Source organism: Schizosaccharomyces japonicus (genome assembly GCF_000149845.2).
Source record: "Schizosaccharomyces japonicus yFS275 unplaced genomic scaffold supercont5.1, whole genome shotgun sequence".
Taxonomy (NCBI): Eukaryota; Fungi; Ascomycota; class Schizosaccharomycetes; order Schizosaccharomycetales; family Schizosaccharomycetaceae; genus Schizosaccharomyces; species Schizosaccharomyces japonicus.
The window spans coordinates 960784-976746 of NW_011627860.1; the positions used below are offsets into that span (position 1 = coordinate 960784).

Consider the following 15963-nt stretch of genomic DNA (forward strand, 5'->3'; position numbering starts at 1 on the left):
AAACTTACTTCCAGCATTGTAGTTAAGTAACTTTGTTCGTGATAGCATACAAAAGACTTTACACGTAACATCCACAGCACACACCATACACGTTCACCGCCTTCTCCACTTGTTCCCCATCTTCTCGTAACGGCTAATATTTGATGTATTCATGAAACAAAACTAATATCATCCATAGTATACAGTAGTCTACCCAAAGGAGACAAGCGTGCAAGTGAACCAAAATCTTGAAAATTAGAAATAGAAAGAACAAACACACCAAAAGGATATCAACTGCAATTGTTTAGCCTCCATGTAGCAGTAAATGTGAGTGTCTACGCAGCAGCTGAAACAAACGCCGCAGTTGCTTGGCGATCGGTGGAGATTAGAAATATTTGGTCTTCAGCAATCTGTTGCTGGAAAATTGTAGCTGTCGGTGAATTTTTTTGAGAAAGAAAACAACGTAAAAGTGTACAGTTTATGAGGACAAAAACAGGGGTAAGGGTAGGAAGAAGAAGGTGATCAGTGAAGGTCTTCGGCAATTTTTTCCTTCCAGGGAGAAAGACGCCAAATTGGGTCCTCCCAAATGTAGGGAGGAATGAGTTTACGGACTTGGATGAGGATATTAAAATCTTGGCAGGCCTGCATATACAAGTCCTCATTGAGCAACTTCACATACGCTTCCTGGTCCTGCAGCTGAGTTGGCTGAAAGCCACCTTGTTTTGCAGCCTCTTGATTGCACAGACAAAAGTCTTTCCAAACAACCTTCCATCCTTGCATGCTTTCAAAGATGTGCCAACCAATCTTCGTGCCGAGTAAGCTTGGCATAATGACACCAAACCACTTTGGATAGTCCACACGGTTCTGCCATCCAAACTGCCACAGGGAGAGGAATATGTCCATGAGACCTGCTGCTTGCTCAAGCTGACTGTCATCCTCGGCAAGCCAGAAACACAGCGTTGACATGGCGTTCACCAGTGATACGTTGGAGGAGATCTGAATACGGCGTTGTTCGTTGTTGTCCCAAAACTCACGCATAAATTCCATCGTATCGAAAAACATTTCGCTCAAATGTTTCTGCAATTTGAAAAACACTTCAGGCTCGGCTTCGCCTGAAATTTCATCTCCATATTCACAGAGGTAGTTCAGCAAGATGCTGATCACGCCAAAGCTCGAACAGATCGCTAATGGCACGGCTTTTTGTTCGCTTTTTCGGGGACAGGCCACGAGCAGAGAGAGACACGAACGGATTTCCGATGTGCAACGACCCGTAACCAGCAAAAGCATTTTAAGATCATGAATAATCGCCTTCACACCAAATGCTTTCAGTAGGGCAGAGGTAATGATACACGTCGACACCAGATCATCTTTAGTGACAAAGTGCTTCATGACTACTTCTACCAGAGGTTTTAAACTTGATTTAAGGCTATCGCTGTACCAGCAATGCACGGGGAAGCGGGAAAACAGTTCGGTGAAAAAGTGTAAAACGAAACCGGAAGACCAAGCATTAGTAGCTGTAATTTTTGAGACAACGGTCGGCAGGTATGGCACAACAGTGTCCTGGTTGTACAAAGCCGTAGATAAAACTTCCAACGCGCTTTCGAGCGAGTCATGGCTTAGGATCACGTCTGCGTATCGCAGAACAACTTTTGACAACGGTTTGGCGTAGCAGAACGCACACAACAACGAAACACTGTAATCCCAGTATCGTTTGGAACACTTCATCACAGCGGGAATCCGCTGTGCCATTTCTTGGCTGTTCAGAATTCTTTCGTCAGAGCAGAAAGCAAGTAGAACGGATACACCCACATCTACGTACTCCTCGCGCTTGGAAACGAGCAACCGATCGAGAAAATGCATGTCCATCCGTTCCCAACAGATGGAAAGCACTTCAGGGTTTTCGTTAAGAACCTTTGCCAGCATGCTTAACGCGACAAGCTTACTTGTGTCGTCTTCCGAATGCAAGAGTTGACAGCAGTTGTTCAACACGAGCCTCGTGTCGTTAGACATCGTGGAGCTGGTTGTTGAAACTGAGTCTTCTCCTTTCGGGATCTCTCGGTCACCTTCCGAGTTCATAAAGGTATTGACTTCTTCGCTTTCCAGCGTTCTATGGATCCTCATGGATGTCAACGGAGTTTGTTCTTGATTGTCCTAAATAAGAGGAGCACACGTTTAAGGAGGAATACTGCTCCAACCAGCACGAAACTTTTGACTTCTTTAAGATGAAACGTGCGCCGCGACCCCGAAATCCGATGGTACGAAATCCACACTCTGTATGAACAATTGCGTTTACAAAACAAGAATATATGAAATTAAAGACTTTAGGAAGTGGTTGGTTTCTGGCAGGTTGTTATCCGTTGGTGAATACTTGATCGCCTTCAAGACGTCCCGCAAAAAGCTTAATTTGTATAACGTGCACAAATAAGGTTCCGCGTGCATTACGTATCCGTGATGAATACTCACCACCAAAAAAACAACCAACCACTAGGTCCTGAACCTGCTAGTTGTGCAGTACGGAGACGGTAATAGTTCACGTCAAAGCTATTCTTCTGTTAAGCGACACTACGAACAGCCCCTTGTAACGGTTCTCTATTCGCGGAACATTTAGTAGTACCAGTAAGAAGAGAACGCATCTGCGCACCCCAAGGCATTTTCGGTAACTAATATATATTTGCACTTTTATTCCTTCGGTAAAGACAAATTACATACTCGTGTTTCGACACAATGGAACAAACAGGACTTCCCGAGTTTTGGGTGGTGAAGCTTTCTCGCTCTCGTAACCGTCCTTACTATTACAATACGAAGACTGCCGAGTCATTGTGGGAACCACCTCAAGGAACAGACCTGAATTTGCTCAAGAAATACATTGCCACCAAGTTCCGTATGACGGAATCCAGTTCAGGAAACGCACCTGCTGGCTCTTCTCCGGCAAAAATTCGCGTGCAGCATCTTCTCGTTAAGCACAATCAAAGTCGTCGGCCGAGTTCGTGGAAGGAAGCAAACATCACTCGTTCTAAGGAGGAAGCGTATGCATTGGCTAAAAACTTCCTTCAGCAACTTCGCTCCGGTGCTGTCACCATGTCGGAATTGGCTTCGCGTGAGTCTGATTGCAGCTCTGCTAAGCGTGGGGGTGATCTGGGTTTCTTCGGCCGCAATGAGATGCAGAAACCATTTGAAGATGCTGCATTTGCCTTAAACCCCAATCAGTTCAGCGACATTGTCGAGTCTAGCAGTGGATTCCACATTATCCTGCGAACTGCGTAGTAAACAAGGCATAAACAGCGTGGATGACACGAACTGTGATACCGGTTAAACCTTTCTAGGAAAATGTAGTTTAAAAAATTATATTATGATAACTAAATCAGCTACGAGACGAATGTAAGGACTGTGTAGCTAGGCGAGCTGTGTGTTTGTAGTGATGCATTTGGGAATGACTGCCGGTTCAGACTTTTGGTCCATGCTTGACCTTGACTCGACCCATCATCCCTCTATTGCTTAAACTCTCTCATTACTCACCGCTCCATGTTAACGACGAGAAACGGTGCCGTTTACACGACATCGCCCTTGGGGCACGCGTACAAGCTTTACCTTGATGATAAGCTTCAGGATGCCCGACAACTCTTGCGGCAATTCGTTTATAACAACCAAAAGGATACATCTAATCTTACAGAGGCTTGCTCTTTGTTAATAAAAATATGTAACGATCTGAATGATGACTGGAAGGAGATGTGGTCATGTTTGCATGATATTTATGGTTCAGCAATTCCTGATCAACTTGTTGAATATTTGTATGAAAAAAAAAAAAAAAAAAGAAATACTATGTTAATTGATTCTAACTCTTTAGCGTCTTTTCTTGCTTGTCTACACCTTTAAACAAAGAAAATTCAAAAGAGAAGATTACTTTATTATACTCTTTCCTTCCATTGTTTTCTCATTCTCCGTTCATTCGTTGTCTTCCATTGGCGGTTCGTACTGCATGTTCAATTAAAGATTATGACCTAGCAAGACAATTTGCCAGGTTTGGTGAAGATCCAGGGGTATGCTAGGATTGTTTTCTTTTTTTTTTATTTTTTTAATTTTTTTATTGTTATCATTTTCTCGTTCTAACAAATACAGGCTTTATATAAAGTCATTGAGCAATCATTAGCAAAAGACAAATTACCTTCGTCTCTGTCGTCTCTGTCTCCATCTCCGTCATCTGCTCGTTCGACGTCTCTGTTCCCCACTTTTCAACAAATTCACATCTTAAAAGCGTTTCTCTCTCGACGCTGGAAAACAACGACAGCAGTCATACTTGGCCTTTTATCACTACTATTTTATCTGCGAAAGCTGATAAGAAACAGAAACCATCCTCAACGCTGGTTAATTTATCTAAAACAACTGCTTTCAAAGTTACTGTATTTGTTTTAATTTATACTAAATTTACACTCTTTGTTTAAAAATAGCGTTTTTGTAGAATAACAAAGAAACACCCGAGACGATCTTTTTTGCGCTAGTTCAACCATTAAAACGCCATATTTCATCTTCTGTTTCCTTTTCGTCACGCTTGTCTCCAATCGTCCTTTTGTTTTATAAACGACGCGACGCGCGTCGTCCGGTAGAAATCCACGTCATACATGACGTGGTGCAGCATCTTCGCGTACTATATCGGCTAAATGCGACACCTAAACCTAACCAGAACCAAACTCCAGCAAACGGTTGACGTCGTCAATACACTTTAAACAGCATGAAAAAGCAGGGAAAGAAGAAGGAAATTGTGAAACTAGTTCTTGACAATCCGCTGACTGCCGAATGGCCTGAAACAACAACGGAATCCAAGGAAAAACTATGTCGGTTGCTTTTACAAGGAATGGGCGCGAATGTCCAGGACGCAAGGACTACTGGACTTACAATTGGACTAAATGAAACGAATAAACTGATAGAGGATTGCATCCAGACTGGTTCGGATTTGCCTCGTGTGGTTTTTGTGACTCTTCCAACTGATTCCATCCTCGTTTCTCACTTTCCACAGTTAATCGCCAATGGAAACGCGTTCTCTCAAACCCAAGCACACGAAAGTCGTCCAGAATGCCGACTCGTAGCCATCCCAAACGAAATGGAAGCTGCTTTTGCGTCTCGTTTGGGACTAAGTCGTGTTCGAGCCATTGCCGTAGCCTCTACGTCGCCCATACTGCCCAGCATTGCCCCCATCCTCGAGACCGTTTCCCCTCCATCTTGGCCGTCTTCTTCCGAAGCAACGGGTTTTCTAGCTACAAAGATTGATCGTGTCGTAGTCACTCGGCCCACTCGAACGGCAAAAAACAAAAAACAGAACCAAAATCAAAATCCAAAGACTCAAGGGAAAACCTCCGCAAAGGTTAAAAAGCCTTAACGAGCGACTTTTGTGCCTTAACCTCCAATAAACCTTCGACAACAAAGTGTATAGCCTTCGGAGCTGAAAAGCTCCTTGCGGTGCGCATGGATGTCCCTATACACGTGTTTTACTCTCATATGCAAACCGTCGTTTGTCTTACAAACGCGTTGTCTCCGCTGGTTCCTTATCGTTTACCAACCGATCCTCCTGTTTTTTTTCCCTTATCGTCTTCTCAATTGTCATTTTTGAACCCTGAAACTACTACGAATCGCCTTTTGCAGCATGATTTCTCGTGTACATTCAGCCGTTTTCCTCAGACTCCTCATTCATTCATTTCCAAAAAAGACGGTTCTTCCTACGAAATGTTCCGACAACAGCCGATTGTTGCCGCCGTCTATCACACAATCCTGTCGGCGTTTTTTTCGCTGTTCTCGTCGTCTTATTCAAAATTTCTTTTTCATTGACTGATATCCGTCGATAGCGTTTCCTCTTGTAAAAACCGAAACTTGTGCTGGTATAGACGGCGTATCCTCCTTACTAATCTCTGTGCGACTGTCATTCTCCCACGCAAGCGAAGGGTTTTGGTACAAAGCGTTGTGATACCAGCCTTCTTTGCTTGGTGTTCACTACGACTAATGAGCGCGAATGTTGTTCCGACATAACTTCACAAGAGCAAAAAACATCAGAAGGCTTTCATAGAAAGCCAAGGCCACAAAATACTACGGTACGGTTGAAAATCCATCCATTCCTAACCGAAATTGTTTTTTAAGTGTTTAAGCGCATACACTGATCTATTTCGGAATCTTACATATAATTTTTTTATTTTTGTGTTATCTACGCGAACACAAAAAACGAAAACGTAGGATCTCTCTTTTCCTCCGCATCCATCTGTGAAAAGAGCGAAAAATTAAGCTACGCTACACGTGGAGAGTTTGTTTTTGGTTTGTCCAAGCAATCGGAAAGAGTTCCCCGCCACTGAGGCCTTTCGCTGTTTTATTTACTTTTATCGATAGCTGGTGCCCGCTTTTCCCCAACATTTTTACGTTATAACGCACATCCAGTCTCATTGCTTCCTTTTGTTCTCGTTTGCCTGTCGTTTCTCACTCTTACTGCTCAAAACGCATTTTCTTTTACTGATAACCCGCTTTTGTCCTTAACGCTGTGACCCCAATTTCTCTTAGTTTTGGTTTTTTGATTTGTTTCTCGTCCTGCGTTTTTCTCATCTTTTGACAAATTATCATTCGTATTGCCAGCATTCCGCTAGCACATAACCACTTGTCCAAGAAAATTTCCGTGCTTTTTTCATTGAGAAAGGTCACATTTTTTTCTTTCCATTTCCTTTTTCATTGTGATCAACATAAGCTCCTCATTGCATCTCATTGCACTGTTTTTGCATTTCTTTCTGCATCTCTTTGAGTTTCAGCCATTTATTTTGCGCAAGAAACTTGGATAACCTCATTACCCACTTAGCAAATCACAAATTTTTCTGTGGTTGACAGACGAAACGGAAACCTCATTTCTTCCCTCGTCGCTCTACTCCCATCGTCTTTCCTTGCTGCATTTTTTTAGCGAAAGAAAAGGCTTCATTTTGCGTTTGTTTTCTCTTGTATACCCTGTGTTCATTTGCACGATACCATACATTGTTTAATACCGTCTATCAAACAGTGTCGTTAAATATCTGTGAGCAAAGCCAACTCTTATCATGTCTTTAAAGCTCCTCTCTCCTGACGTACCACAAACGATGGAGACCTTAAAAGAACAATCTACTAGCTACTTTCTCCCTCGATGCGTCCAATCTTCGCCACAAGAGTCTCGCGAGAAGCTCCAGGACACTTCGCTTCTCCCCACAGGGATTTTGAACGGCGACGACGACGCATCATATGTGCACATGTCGCCTAAAGCATCATCAACCAATGTTTCTTCCTCTTCAAACTCTTCCGACGGTTCGACTAGCTCTCGTGCTGAGGGTAATGCACTTAAAGAACGATCATCGAGCTCTTCTCGTGTGTCTTCGTTTGCTAGCCGTGTATCAAAGACAGCATCACCGCCACCTATCTTAGCTTCCCTGTTCATTGAGAACATTCCTCGGGACATGTCGTTCCGCGAGTTTGCTGGTATTTTTACCTTTGCAAAAGATGTCGAGTCCTGTGAACTGTCTCCGGCAACAACCGAATCTGAAACATTGAGCGGTTGTGTAGTGTTCCGCTCTTACGAGGCTGCTGTCTATGCTCGTTCCATACTCATGACGAGCCAGTTTTATTCGTTTTCTGGAATTGCTGTGGTGGACAATAACGGACATCAGGTTTGCCAAGGGTCTTGCACTCCTAGCGACGCTGAGCATGCTGAGGCTAGCGCTGGCGCTCAACCCTCCTTACTCTCCCGTCACAGTTCCACCTCATCGTCTTACCATTTTTCTGCCATGCGTGAATCGCTGTCGCAAATTGATTTGCTTAAGCTAAAGAATGTTAGTGATGCCAGCCAAGGATCGTCTTTATATTCCGTGAATAACCACTTTGACAATCTATTCTCTCATTCTGGTCCCCTCGGTGATGCCGCTAAGCCGTTGAGAACAGATGGTGTATGGACACCAAGCAGTTCCTCTCGAGGACCGTTCTCGGGTCTTAAAGACGATTCCAGTCCTTGGATGAACACGCCTACTCTGAAATCTTCAACAGATACCCCTAACTCTAAGCACTCTTTTCAGTCACTTTCCATTAACACCAATTTCTCCAACAGATCGCCACTTTCACCGGATAAGTTTTACCATGCAAGCCCTCTTGGCTCTACGCAGTCTCCTCGTTTCCGCGCCTTCACTGCGAACGTTGGTGAACGTTCTGTGTCACCCCCGTTGACTCCTGGTTCGTTTACGCCGACGCATCGCGACTTTCTGTATTCTGCTTCTTCAATGTCGCCAAACACTCCGTTTGCGCCCTTCGTCTCCCACTCGTTTCATCAACGGGCTCCGGTAACTACCCCTGTGAACATTAACCCGGCTGATCAAAATCCCCCTTGCAATACAATTTATGTTGGTAACTTGCCTCCTTCTACTTCAGAGGATGAGTTGAAGGCGCTGTTCTCTACCCAGCCGGGTTACAAGCGTCTTTGTTTCAGAACGAAGGGAAATGGTCCTATGTGTTTTGTCGAGTTTGAATCAATTGCGTATGCCACTGAGGCACTTAAAGCCCTCCAAGGAGTTTGCCTCTCTAGCAGTGTTAAAGGTGGTATCCGCCTTAGTTTCTCGAAAAATCCACTTGGTGTGCGCTCTCCCAGCTCATCACATTCGAACAACCGCAACCTGCATTCAGGTTCTGTGAATTATCCAAACCTCTCCCTGCTAAACCAGAACAATCACAATGATACGCATGTTCCTTCATGGGGGACGGCGCCCTTCTATAAATGAGCAGTGAGTGTCCTTTTGTTTCTTTATCCATGCTTCCCCCATGTAAGTTTTTTGCGCTTTTATAAGCTTGCTCGCTTTCCTTGTTACAGCTATGTTCATAAGTCAATCTTTTCGACCTCTGCTATTGGTTTGGAACGTATTTCTCATGGTCTTTCTTATGACAGCAGTGCTAATCTGAGTTCCCCAAAGAGGTTTGTTGTCGTTGCTTTGCAGATTTTTTCAAAATTCATTTCATTTAGAAACTAGCAAACGATTGGCGGGACTTTATCTATGCTAGATTTCATATTTTGTTGCGAATAAATAACATATATACTATACTAAAAACTCACAGTGTTTACTTGATCTGTTTTGTAGTCGGCCACACTTCACTGCTGGGGGGATAGTATGAAGAGAGGGAGAACGGGTAAAGTATTAAATATAAGTGAAAGAAGTAAAAGTATGTACAAAAAATAAACAGAGATGATACTATATAACTAGCATTGGCATCCAAAATAAAACGAGAAGTAGAATGGAGTTTAAGGGCAGGTAGCTTGGAGGAGCCCAGCTTGTCTCATCATCGTAAAGTCCTGCCATGTTATCTCCTGTGGAGGAACCTCCATTGGCGTGTGTATAAAGTGGTGCTGCGTCCATGAAAGGGACGGCTACAATTGCTTCAAGCGCAGACATTTGTTCGCCGAGGCCATATAATCCTAGTACGTGTTAGTGAATGAAAGTGACAAGGGATTCATCTAATAAACTCCAATACATACCATCCCAAGTACCATTGTTCCACCACCATTGATTACCGCATGTAACGCCGTCATAGCCTCCGGAACAAGCGGTTGCTGCAGCCCGTGCAGTAGTTTTTAGGTACGGCTCAATGGTCTCCCGGGTGAATGGAGCAAGCATTGCAGTATAAGCCATAAATCGACATAAGAAACCCTTGAAGGATGTTTGGTCGTAATTGCATGTGGCAGACACTTCACATGCTGGCTCATAAACAATGTACTCGTAGAAGAACATTTCGGCAGCCTTATCCACGAACCCAGACGTTCTGTTTTTCCAGACTTCTGAGCCAGTCTGTATAATTATTAGTAAAGATAAAAAAACCATTCACATACAGCGTTATACAAAAATGCTGAACCCGCCATATAAAATCCACTATTGTAAGTCCATTGAGTCAATTCAATAGCAGAACAGTTGTCTTTAGTAGACTTTCCATCCAATACGGAATAATCATCCAGAACAAGTCCAACAGCTACACTCCAGTTGTATACTTTATCTGCCCACTCAAAGAATGTCTGGTTGCCAGTATACCTACCTAAACGAGCAGCCAGCTGAAAAAATGCCCCATTAGAAACCGAGTTTTTGTAAGTATAGCCATGATTAAACTGTGTAATTTGCCAACGTAAACCGCCATTGCAAGTTCCCGTGTCCCAGCGGTACACCTGTTGATTGAAAACAGCCTGTGCTAGCTCTAACCATTGAGGTTCATCTGGAGGCGGATTCGTAAAGTTGGATTCGGCAGCTGACATCGCTAACAATCCCCAAAACGCCTGGTCATCATTACCCTCAGATGTGGAATAATTTGCCGGCATGTAATCCGAGTTGTCTCCGATCTGATGAAGCATGCCTTGCATTGTTAACATATTGTAAGTATCGTTTCCAGTTGCCAAATAACGATTCAATAAACCCTGCTATGTTAATCGAAAAATAGTTTACAACGACTTACATTAAATGCTGCACCTGCCTCCCACCAGTAAGCAGGAGGTACGAACATGCCAATAGTACCGCCATAGTTCTTTCCAGCGTAGTAATTAAGCATACCATCTGCTACCAGACTGAGCGCGCTGTCGATGGATTCAGAGTTATTAAGATTTAATTCAATACCCTGTACAAGTAGACTCAGTAACAAGATTAAAAGGGTTTTAAACCAAAGCATGTTTTTTTATGTGCATGCTGTTGCTGCATTAACAAGTTCGAGGAAGCTGCCTAACAAATTAAAAAATGGCTCAAGGAATGCGGCTCTAGTCACTCTGACGATTGTAAACCTAAACATGCTATTAGGAGCATAAACTGAGCGAACTTGGCCGCTGTTTAGTTTTTTGGACGAAAAAATAGTGTCACAACTACGCATGAAAGCCGTTTAAGTGTTTTGCGTTTTCACCTTTTTCGTTCGATGACGGACATTGTTTTCAGTTATTGGGTTCTTTTCTTTGTCATTATTGAGGATAGTCCATATGGCTTGTAAGCTTTCATCATGTAGTTGCCAGCGTTCAGAAAGGGATAAGCAGAAAGACTTTAATTTCAAGATATCCTCTTTCATTTGAATGTCTATATCAAATCGAGTATTACCGAGTGTGTCAAATGATTTTTGTCCGAGCTCATAGGATTCAATTTTGTCAATTCGAAATGTGTACATATCACTTTACCGTTAGTTCAGCGAACCAATTCTTCTTCTTGAGCAATTCGTACCGTAATTCATCCAGAGCTTTTGAAGTTGCACGGAATACCATCCCAAGCTCAAAATTACATTTTAAACAGTATATTTTTGAGTAAACACTAGTTACCATATGTTAATTTGAATTTATGACCTTTTGATAAAGCACCATACCAAAGTCCGTCTTTCGTTGTTTCTAACCGTTTACTCACTCGTACGCGATCTACTGGGACGTCTGTTGTTAGAGAATGCCAAGCAAATTGAGTTTTGTACCTCGCAAAGTTACAGTATTTAATTCCTCCTTTGAGATGACCCAGGAGTTCGAATCACCGACAATTTGTAAACAGTTTAGGCATTGAAATACAACAGGGACAGGTTCTACTAGTTTTTGCTCCTGGATGTTTTCTTCTTCTTCGAGTTTTGATGTTTTCATACCTCGGAACGTCCTTCGTTGGATATTGGAAAGTAGGAATAGAAAGTAGAACAAAACAATATATTAAGGCAATAAGCAATTTTTCTACAGAAAGCCGTGCGCATTACACATCTTTAAGTTCTTTTCTCATGAAATTATAAAGACCGTTGCCGCACTCTGGGCCAATTAATTCTGTTAAGTTGCGTCGCTCTGTGTCACATAATTCCGTAACATTTTTAACGTTACTGTAAACAATATTCCGATAGTTTTTCTGAGAAACATAAGGGAGACCCAACAGTAAATCTACCGGTGCACGATTTAATGTGCTGGTAGCATCCTGACCAGGCTCCAGTCCATATGATACAGCAGTCTCTGGATCGGGTTCTTCATGCAAAGCTTTCAAGTCACTGAATATTAGAACCGTCGCGTATGCACTACTAGACCATATGATTTTCAATTTTGGAAAACAAAGCGTCAGTAAGACGAGTTTAGACTGGAGATCATTTTTTCCGATTTCTGCCGACAACTCTGCAAATGGCTAATAACCAGTTAGTAAATTAACAGCCCGAAGCCACATACCTCCAGTTGGAACGATTTGTTTTGGTCAAACTCAATTAGGAGTATTGGGATTTCATAATGATCCTGCATTGATTCACATTGCGAATATAGTCGACCGCTATTAAGAGATTGAATGAGATCAGGAACAGATTTGCGCTCAACGCAAAGTTTTGGAGAAAGGATATAATCACCAACCGTCAGTTGACAAGGAACAACTGAGAAACCGTGACCATGCAGCATTGAAGGCAAGGTGCTTCGAAACTCTCGTAGATCCACAATAACCTATCACAAGTTAATTTTATAATCCATTGTGCGACTGACTCACCCTCGGTTGCTCCGTTGACATTGATGAAACGCGACCTCCACCTGCAATTCTTGTATTAACACTTTGAAGAAACTTGTGCTCAGGATCAGTAAGACTTTCTTCCGCTGTTGTCAAAAGCACAGTCATATTCTAAAAGTTGTTGTTAGAAATGTGGGCTTGTAGTAAAAGCACGTACAGCTCTTTCTCTAATTAGGCGTGAAAATGAATCTTTTTCCCTGCGCACTGCGAACAAGTATCGCTGCTCTTCCACCGTTCCCCCATAGTATGTAAAATAAACCTTTAACTGCCTTTCAGGATGAGTTGCTCGATATACCTCGACTCGTCGAATGAAAGCTGGATCGGCATCATACATTATAATATAATTCGGAGACAGCTCTTCTAATAGAATATCATCATAGTCACCATCATAGGACTTAATATTAAGAGAGAAGTCATTGAAGTAGGACGATTCGCTGCTCTCGGTCTCCGGCGTTGTAACATGTGAATTTCTAAGAATGTGTTAATAGGTTTAACAAAAAATTAGACGTACATTAAAGAAAAAAGAGGTTCGATATTATCGTTCGCCTCTACCGGGGTAGTAGATCTCGTTGTAGCATTTGATCCTCCACGGACTCGTCTACGTTTGTTGGGTGGTACGGCTTTCCGAAACGTGTTGCTGCTTTCTAATCGTTGTTTCGGAATACCTTTTATCTGAAGCTCATTCTTAATTTTTTTGTATCTTTGTAACCAATCTAAGTAATCCCTAAGCTTTCGTTGCATCAACTTTAGAGAAGCATCCTCGTCGAAGGAGGAACTTAGCAGGTAGTCTTTTATCTGAAAGCATGTCCGATCATCAGCACACATAATTAACGTTGAAGCTATGCCACTGTTAGCAAAGAAGAACTTGCATGAGACCACAACATACGCGTCACGTCTGTTTTTGAGGCATCTTGTTTTATTTCGTCTAATATTGTCTTCAATATATCCCATTTCGGGAGTGCCTCTAAGACTGGTACTTGCACGTTCGGCGAAGTTGGAGACACGCTGTAGACACGTTGTCTGGCAAGGTTGATTAAAGTATTAGCTGGTTCCAAAAGCAGCCATGGTGATTGGTTTTGCATGGGATTTCGACCTCCTGCAGACAAAATCACTGTGTCAAGCAACTTTAAGAAACTGATACAGTCATAAGAAATGAGTGAACTGCATAATTAGAACTTTGTCCCTTTGTTTATAAAAGACTTACGTGAGAAGGGACCTCAGTGTGGTTAGATCTGATACCAGAGTTTTTGTTTTTGAACTTAAACGATGCCATAAAGGATCAAGTTGTCGACGGATAATGATATCAAAGCTCCGATGTAACAGCGAATCAACTGTCCACTGTTCCATGTCCAGATGTGCTGAGTTGATCCTTCTCAACTCCTTTATCGTACTTTCGATACACGTAATAATACATGTCTGCATACTTTTTTGAGACTCAGTTGCTTCAACGTTGAACTCGACAACGGCGGCTGGTGAATTTTCGAGCGCTTCTGCAACATGAACATGGAATCGTGGAAAAATGGATACATGTTTCAGAAAAAGACATCGTAGACAGCCGCTTAATGCGTTTATACCCATCGTCAATCTTTCCGGTTCATCCGTAAATGCCTTGATAAAACCATCACGATTGCCTTGGCGAAACAGTCTGAGGACAAAAGCCTCTGATCCCGTTGCAGTTATTCTGTCGGCATGCAAAACGACTAAACCCGTAATAAACTCAACCGGAATCAGATGAGTAAGCATGTCCAAAACAAGAATACGACTAGTGACAGCAAATATTCCACCGCCCTTGTAAGCTTTTTCTCTAAGAAGTCGTAAATAAAATAATTCATCATTCATCAAGTTTGTTACCTTCCATCTACCGACATGCTATCTGTATTAACAGACACCAACGGCTTTTTTAGTTCATCTAGGTACTTCTCTAGTATTTCAATGTCTGTGTCATTTGCGTTCAAGAGAATTAACAGTGATCCTGGAACAGAATAGTATGCAAGTATATTCGCGACTATTCTCAGCGAAGAAAGTCCGGGCGCTACGACGCACAGGCCATCCTCATTTCTAACTTCTTCAAAAATTTCTTTTTGAAATGACAATGGGAGTTTTGCCTCGAATTCCATCTCATGAGCTTCTTGCAAGAAAAAATTCAAGCGGACATTTTCAGGTCGTCTGAACGGGTGGGTTTCGTTATGTTAGTAGAAGACTTATAGACAATGTTAAGTATTAGAATCAATAAACATGGTTAAGGCCATTCTTGGGCACTTAAACGTGACATAGGAAGACGTTCGTTCGTTTCATTTCAAGTCGTTGACACACCCATGTTCAGTATGGACAAAATTTCATAAAACATCTATATTTTTGTTATATAACTATCCAAAAATAACACGCCCAGAAGGGTATCAGTGGGCAATGTTGAGGGTATCTGGGTATCTAGTTTTAAGGTCATAAGTTCATTCCCATGGAAGAGACTCCATAAGACACTAGGCCGAAGTATTGTGAGGACCCTTCTTGGAAACGCCATCAGTTTCCTTGTCGGCCTCAGCGTCCTCCTCCTCATCAGTATCAACCTCGTCAACTTCCTCTTCCTCACCCTCTTCTTCGTCGCCGTCGTCATGATCATCGTCCTTTTCATCAGCTTCATTTTTCTCACCATTCTTTGTAGGTTTCTCAAGTTCCTCATGGATCTTCTTGATTTTCTTTTCAATATCGCGAAGGTCAATTTGGTCAATGCCAGTGTCTTTTCTCCATTTTTCATACTCTTCCTTGTATTGAGCACGGCGAGTCGCAGCATCTTCAATAAAAGGTGCCTTAATGTCGTCCGAAAGAGACTTCCAAACTTCTCCGGCCTTCTTCGAGAACTCGGTAATACTGTAAACAGCAGGTCCCATTAGCTTCTGCTTAAACTCGGGGTCCTGACGAAGCTTTTGGGTGAAGTACAAAAATGAGGACAACGGCTTCTTAGGCTCAGATGGATCCTTGATAGGCTTTGAGTTTTTCTTAATTCCCTTAGCACGTCTTTCTTTACGAATTAAGTTTTCTTCAAAAATCTCCTTCGAAGTCATCTTGTTGATAATCTCTTGACGGGCATTCTGGGCATCTTCACGAGACCGTTGAGATCTGTCCTTCAAATCGTCCATCTCCTCCGTGGTGAGCGATTTGAATTTCTGAGACAAGTCAGACATTACATCCTTGTTCAACGTAGTACCGTGAACATTTTCAGAGACAAAAATTTGCCAAGCAGATCTTCCACGAGAAGGGAGATTAGTAGGTTTGCGGGTTTGAGACTTTTGTTTTCCGGTTTTCTTAGGGGCATTCTCAGGCGATTCTTCACCTTTTACTCCAAGCTCTTTAGGGACAGTATTTTCATTTGGAACTTGATAAACAACTTCTTCTTGCTGCGAGACTTGAGATTCAGTGTTTGTTTCACTCATCGAATCGACTTGTCTGGTTATTTTTCCTGTTGTAGAGTTTGGTCTGGTTAAGCGTAAATACTACTCGAGTT

The 15963-nt window shown here is 42.5% G+C and overlaps 9 protein-coding genes across 9 annotated transcripts; 4 read left to right on the plus strand and 5 right to left on the minus strand.

Annotated features, from left to right (window-relative positions):
* Window positions 1–130: 130 nt before the first annotated feature.
* On the minus strand, window positions 131–2387 carry SJAG_02550 (DUF1941 family protein). The gene has a single exon (XM_002173722.2). It carries the CDS (start codon window positions 2098–2100, stop codon window positions 502–504), a length of 1599 nt encoding a protein of 532 aa, XP_002173758.1. The 5' UTR covers window positions 2101–2387; the 3' UTR covers window positions 131–501.
* A 75-nt stretch (window positions 2388–2462) lies between these two features.
* On the plus strand, window positions 2463–3356 carry SJAG_02551 (peptidyl-prolyl cis-trans isomerase Pin1). The gene has a single exon (XM_002173723.2). It carries the CDS (start codon window positions 2704–2706, stop codon window positions 3241–3243), a length of 540 nt encoding a protein of 179 aa, XP_002173759.1. The 5' UTR covers window positions 2463–2703; the 3' UTR covers window positions 3244–3356.
* A 59-nt stretch (window positions 3357–3415) lies between these two features.
* Window positions 3416–4491, plus strand: SJAG_05950 (hypothetical protein). Its single transcript, XM_011050677.1, has 3 exons — window positions 3416–3767; window positions 3824–4016; window positions 4096–4491. Exons 1-3 carry the CDS (start codon window positions 3502–3504, stop codon window positions 4387–4389), a joined length of 753 nt encoding a protein of 250 aa, XP_011048979.1. The 5' UTR covers window positions 3416–3501; the 3' UTR covers window positions 4390–4491.
* Window positions 4485–6091, plus strand: SJAG_02553 (RNase P and RNase MRP subunit). The gene has a single exon (XM_002173724.2). It carries the CDS (start codon window positions 4706–4708, stop codon window positions 5348–5350), a length of 645 nt encoding a protein of 214 aa, XP_002173760.1. The 5' UTR covers window positions 4485–4705; the 3' UTR covers window positions 5351–6091.
* SJAG_02554 (RNA-binding protein Scw1) lies at window positions 6025–9091 on the plus strand. The gene has a single exon (XM_002173725.2). The coding sequence runs from the start codon at window positions 7035–7037 to the stop codon at window positions 8730–8732; it is 1698 nt and encodes a 565-aa protein (XP_002173761.1). The 5' UTR covers window positions 6025–7034; the 3' UTR covers window positions 8733–9091.
* SJAG_05272 (mannan endo-1,6-alpha-mannosidase) lies at window positions 9075–10653 on the minus strand (the record flags this gene model as incomplete). The annotated part of the gene is made up of 4 exons (XM_002173726.2): window positions 9075–9421; window positions 9482–9791; window positions 9833–10405; window positions 10444–10653. 4 exons carry the CDS (start codon window positions 10651–10653, stop codon window positions 9198–9200), a joined length of 1317 nt encoding a protein of 438 aa, XP_002173762.1. The 3' UTR covers window positions 9075–9197.
* A 204-nt stretch (window positions 10654–10857) lies between these two features.
* SJAG_05273 (kinetochore protein Mis18) lies at window positions 10858–11619 on the minus strand (the record flags this gene model as incomplete). Its single annotated transcript, XM_002173727.2, has 4 exons — window positions 11425–11619; window positions 11326–11386; window positions 11187–11273; window positions 10858–11137 (listed from the first exon to the last, which is right to left on the minus strand). Exons 1-4 carry the CDS (start codon window positions 11582–11584, stop codon window positions 10858–10860), a joined length of 588 nt encoding a protein of 195 aa, XP_002173763.2. The 5' UTR covers window positions 11585–11619.
* Window positions 11602–14864, minus strand: SJAG_02556 (DNA repair endonuclease XPF). The gene is made up of 8 exons (XM_002173728.2): window positions 14316–14864; window positions 13669–14268; window positions 13351–13625; window positions 12976–13303; window positions 12622–12934; window positions 12447–12575; window positions 12143–12403; window positions 11602–12101 (listed from the first exon to the last, which is right to left on the minus strand). The coding sequence occupies exons 1-8, from the start codon at window positions 14579–14581 to the stop codon at window positions 11688–11690; spliced, it is 2586 nt and encodes an 861-aa protein (XP_002173764.2). The 5' UTR covers window positions 14582–14864; the 3' UTR covers window positions 11602–11687.
* SJAG_02557 (mismatch-binding protein cmb1) lies at window positions 14799–15961 on the minus strand. The gene has a single exon (XM_002173729.2). The coding sequence runs from the start codon at window positions 15890–15892 to the stop codon at window positions 14942–14944; it is 951 nt and encodes a 316-aa protein (XP_002173765.1). The 5' UTR covers window positions 15893–15961; the 3' UTR covers window positions 14799–14941.
* Between the last annotated feature and the right edge of the window lie 2 nt (window positions 15962–15963).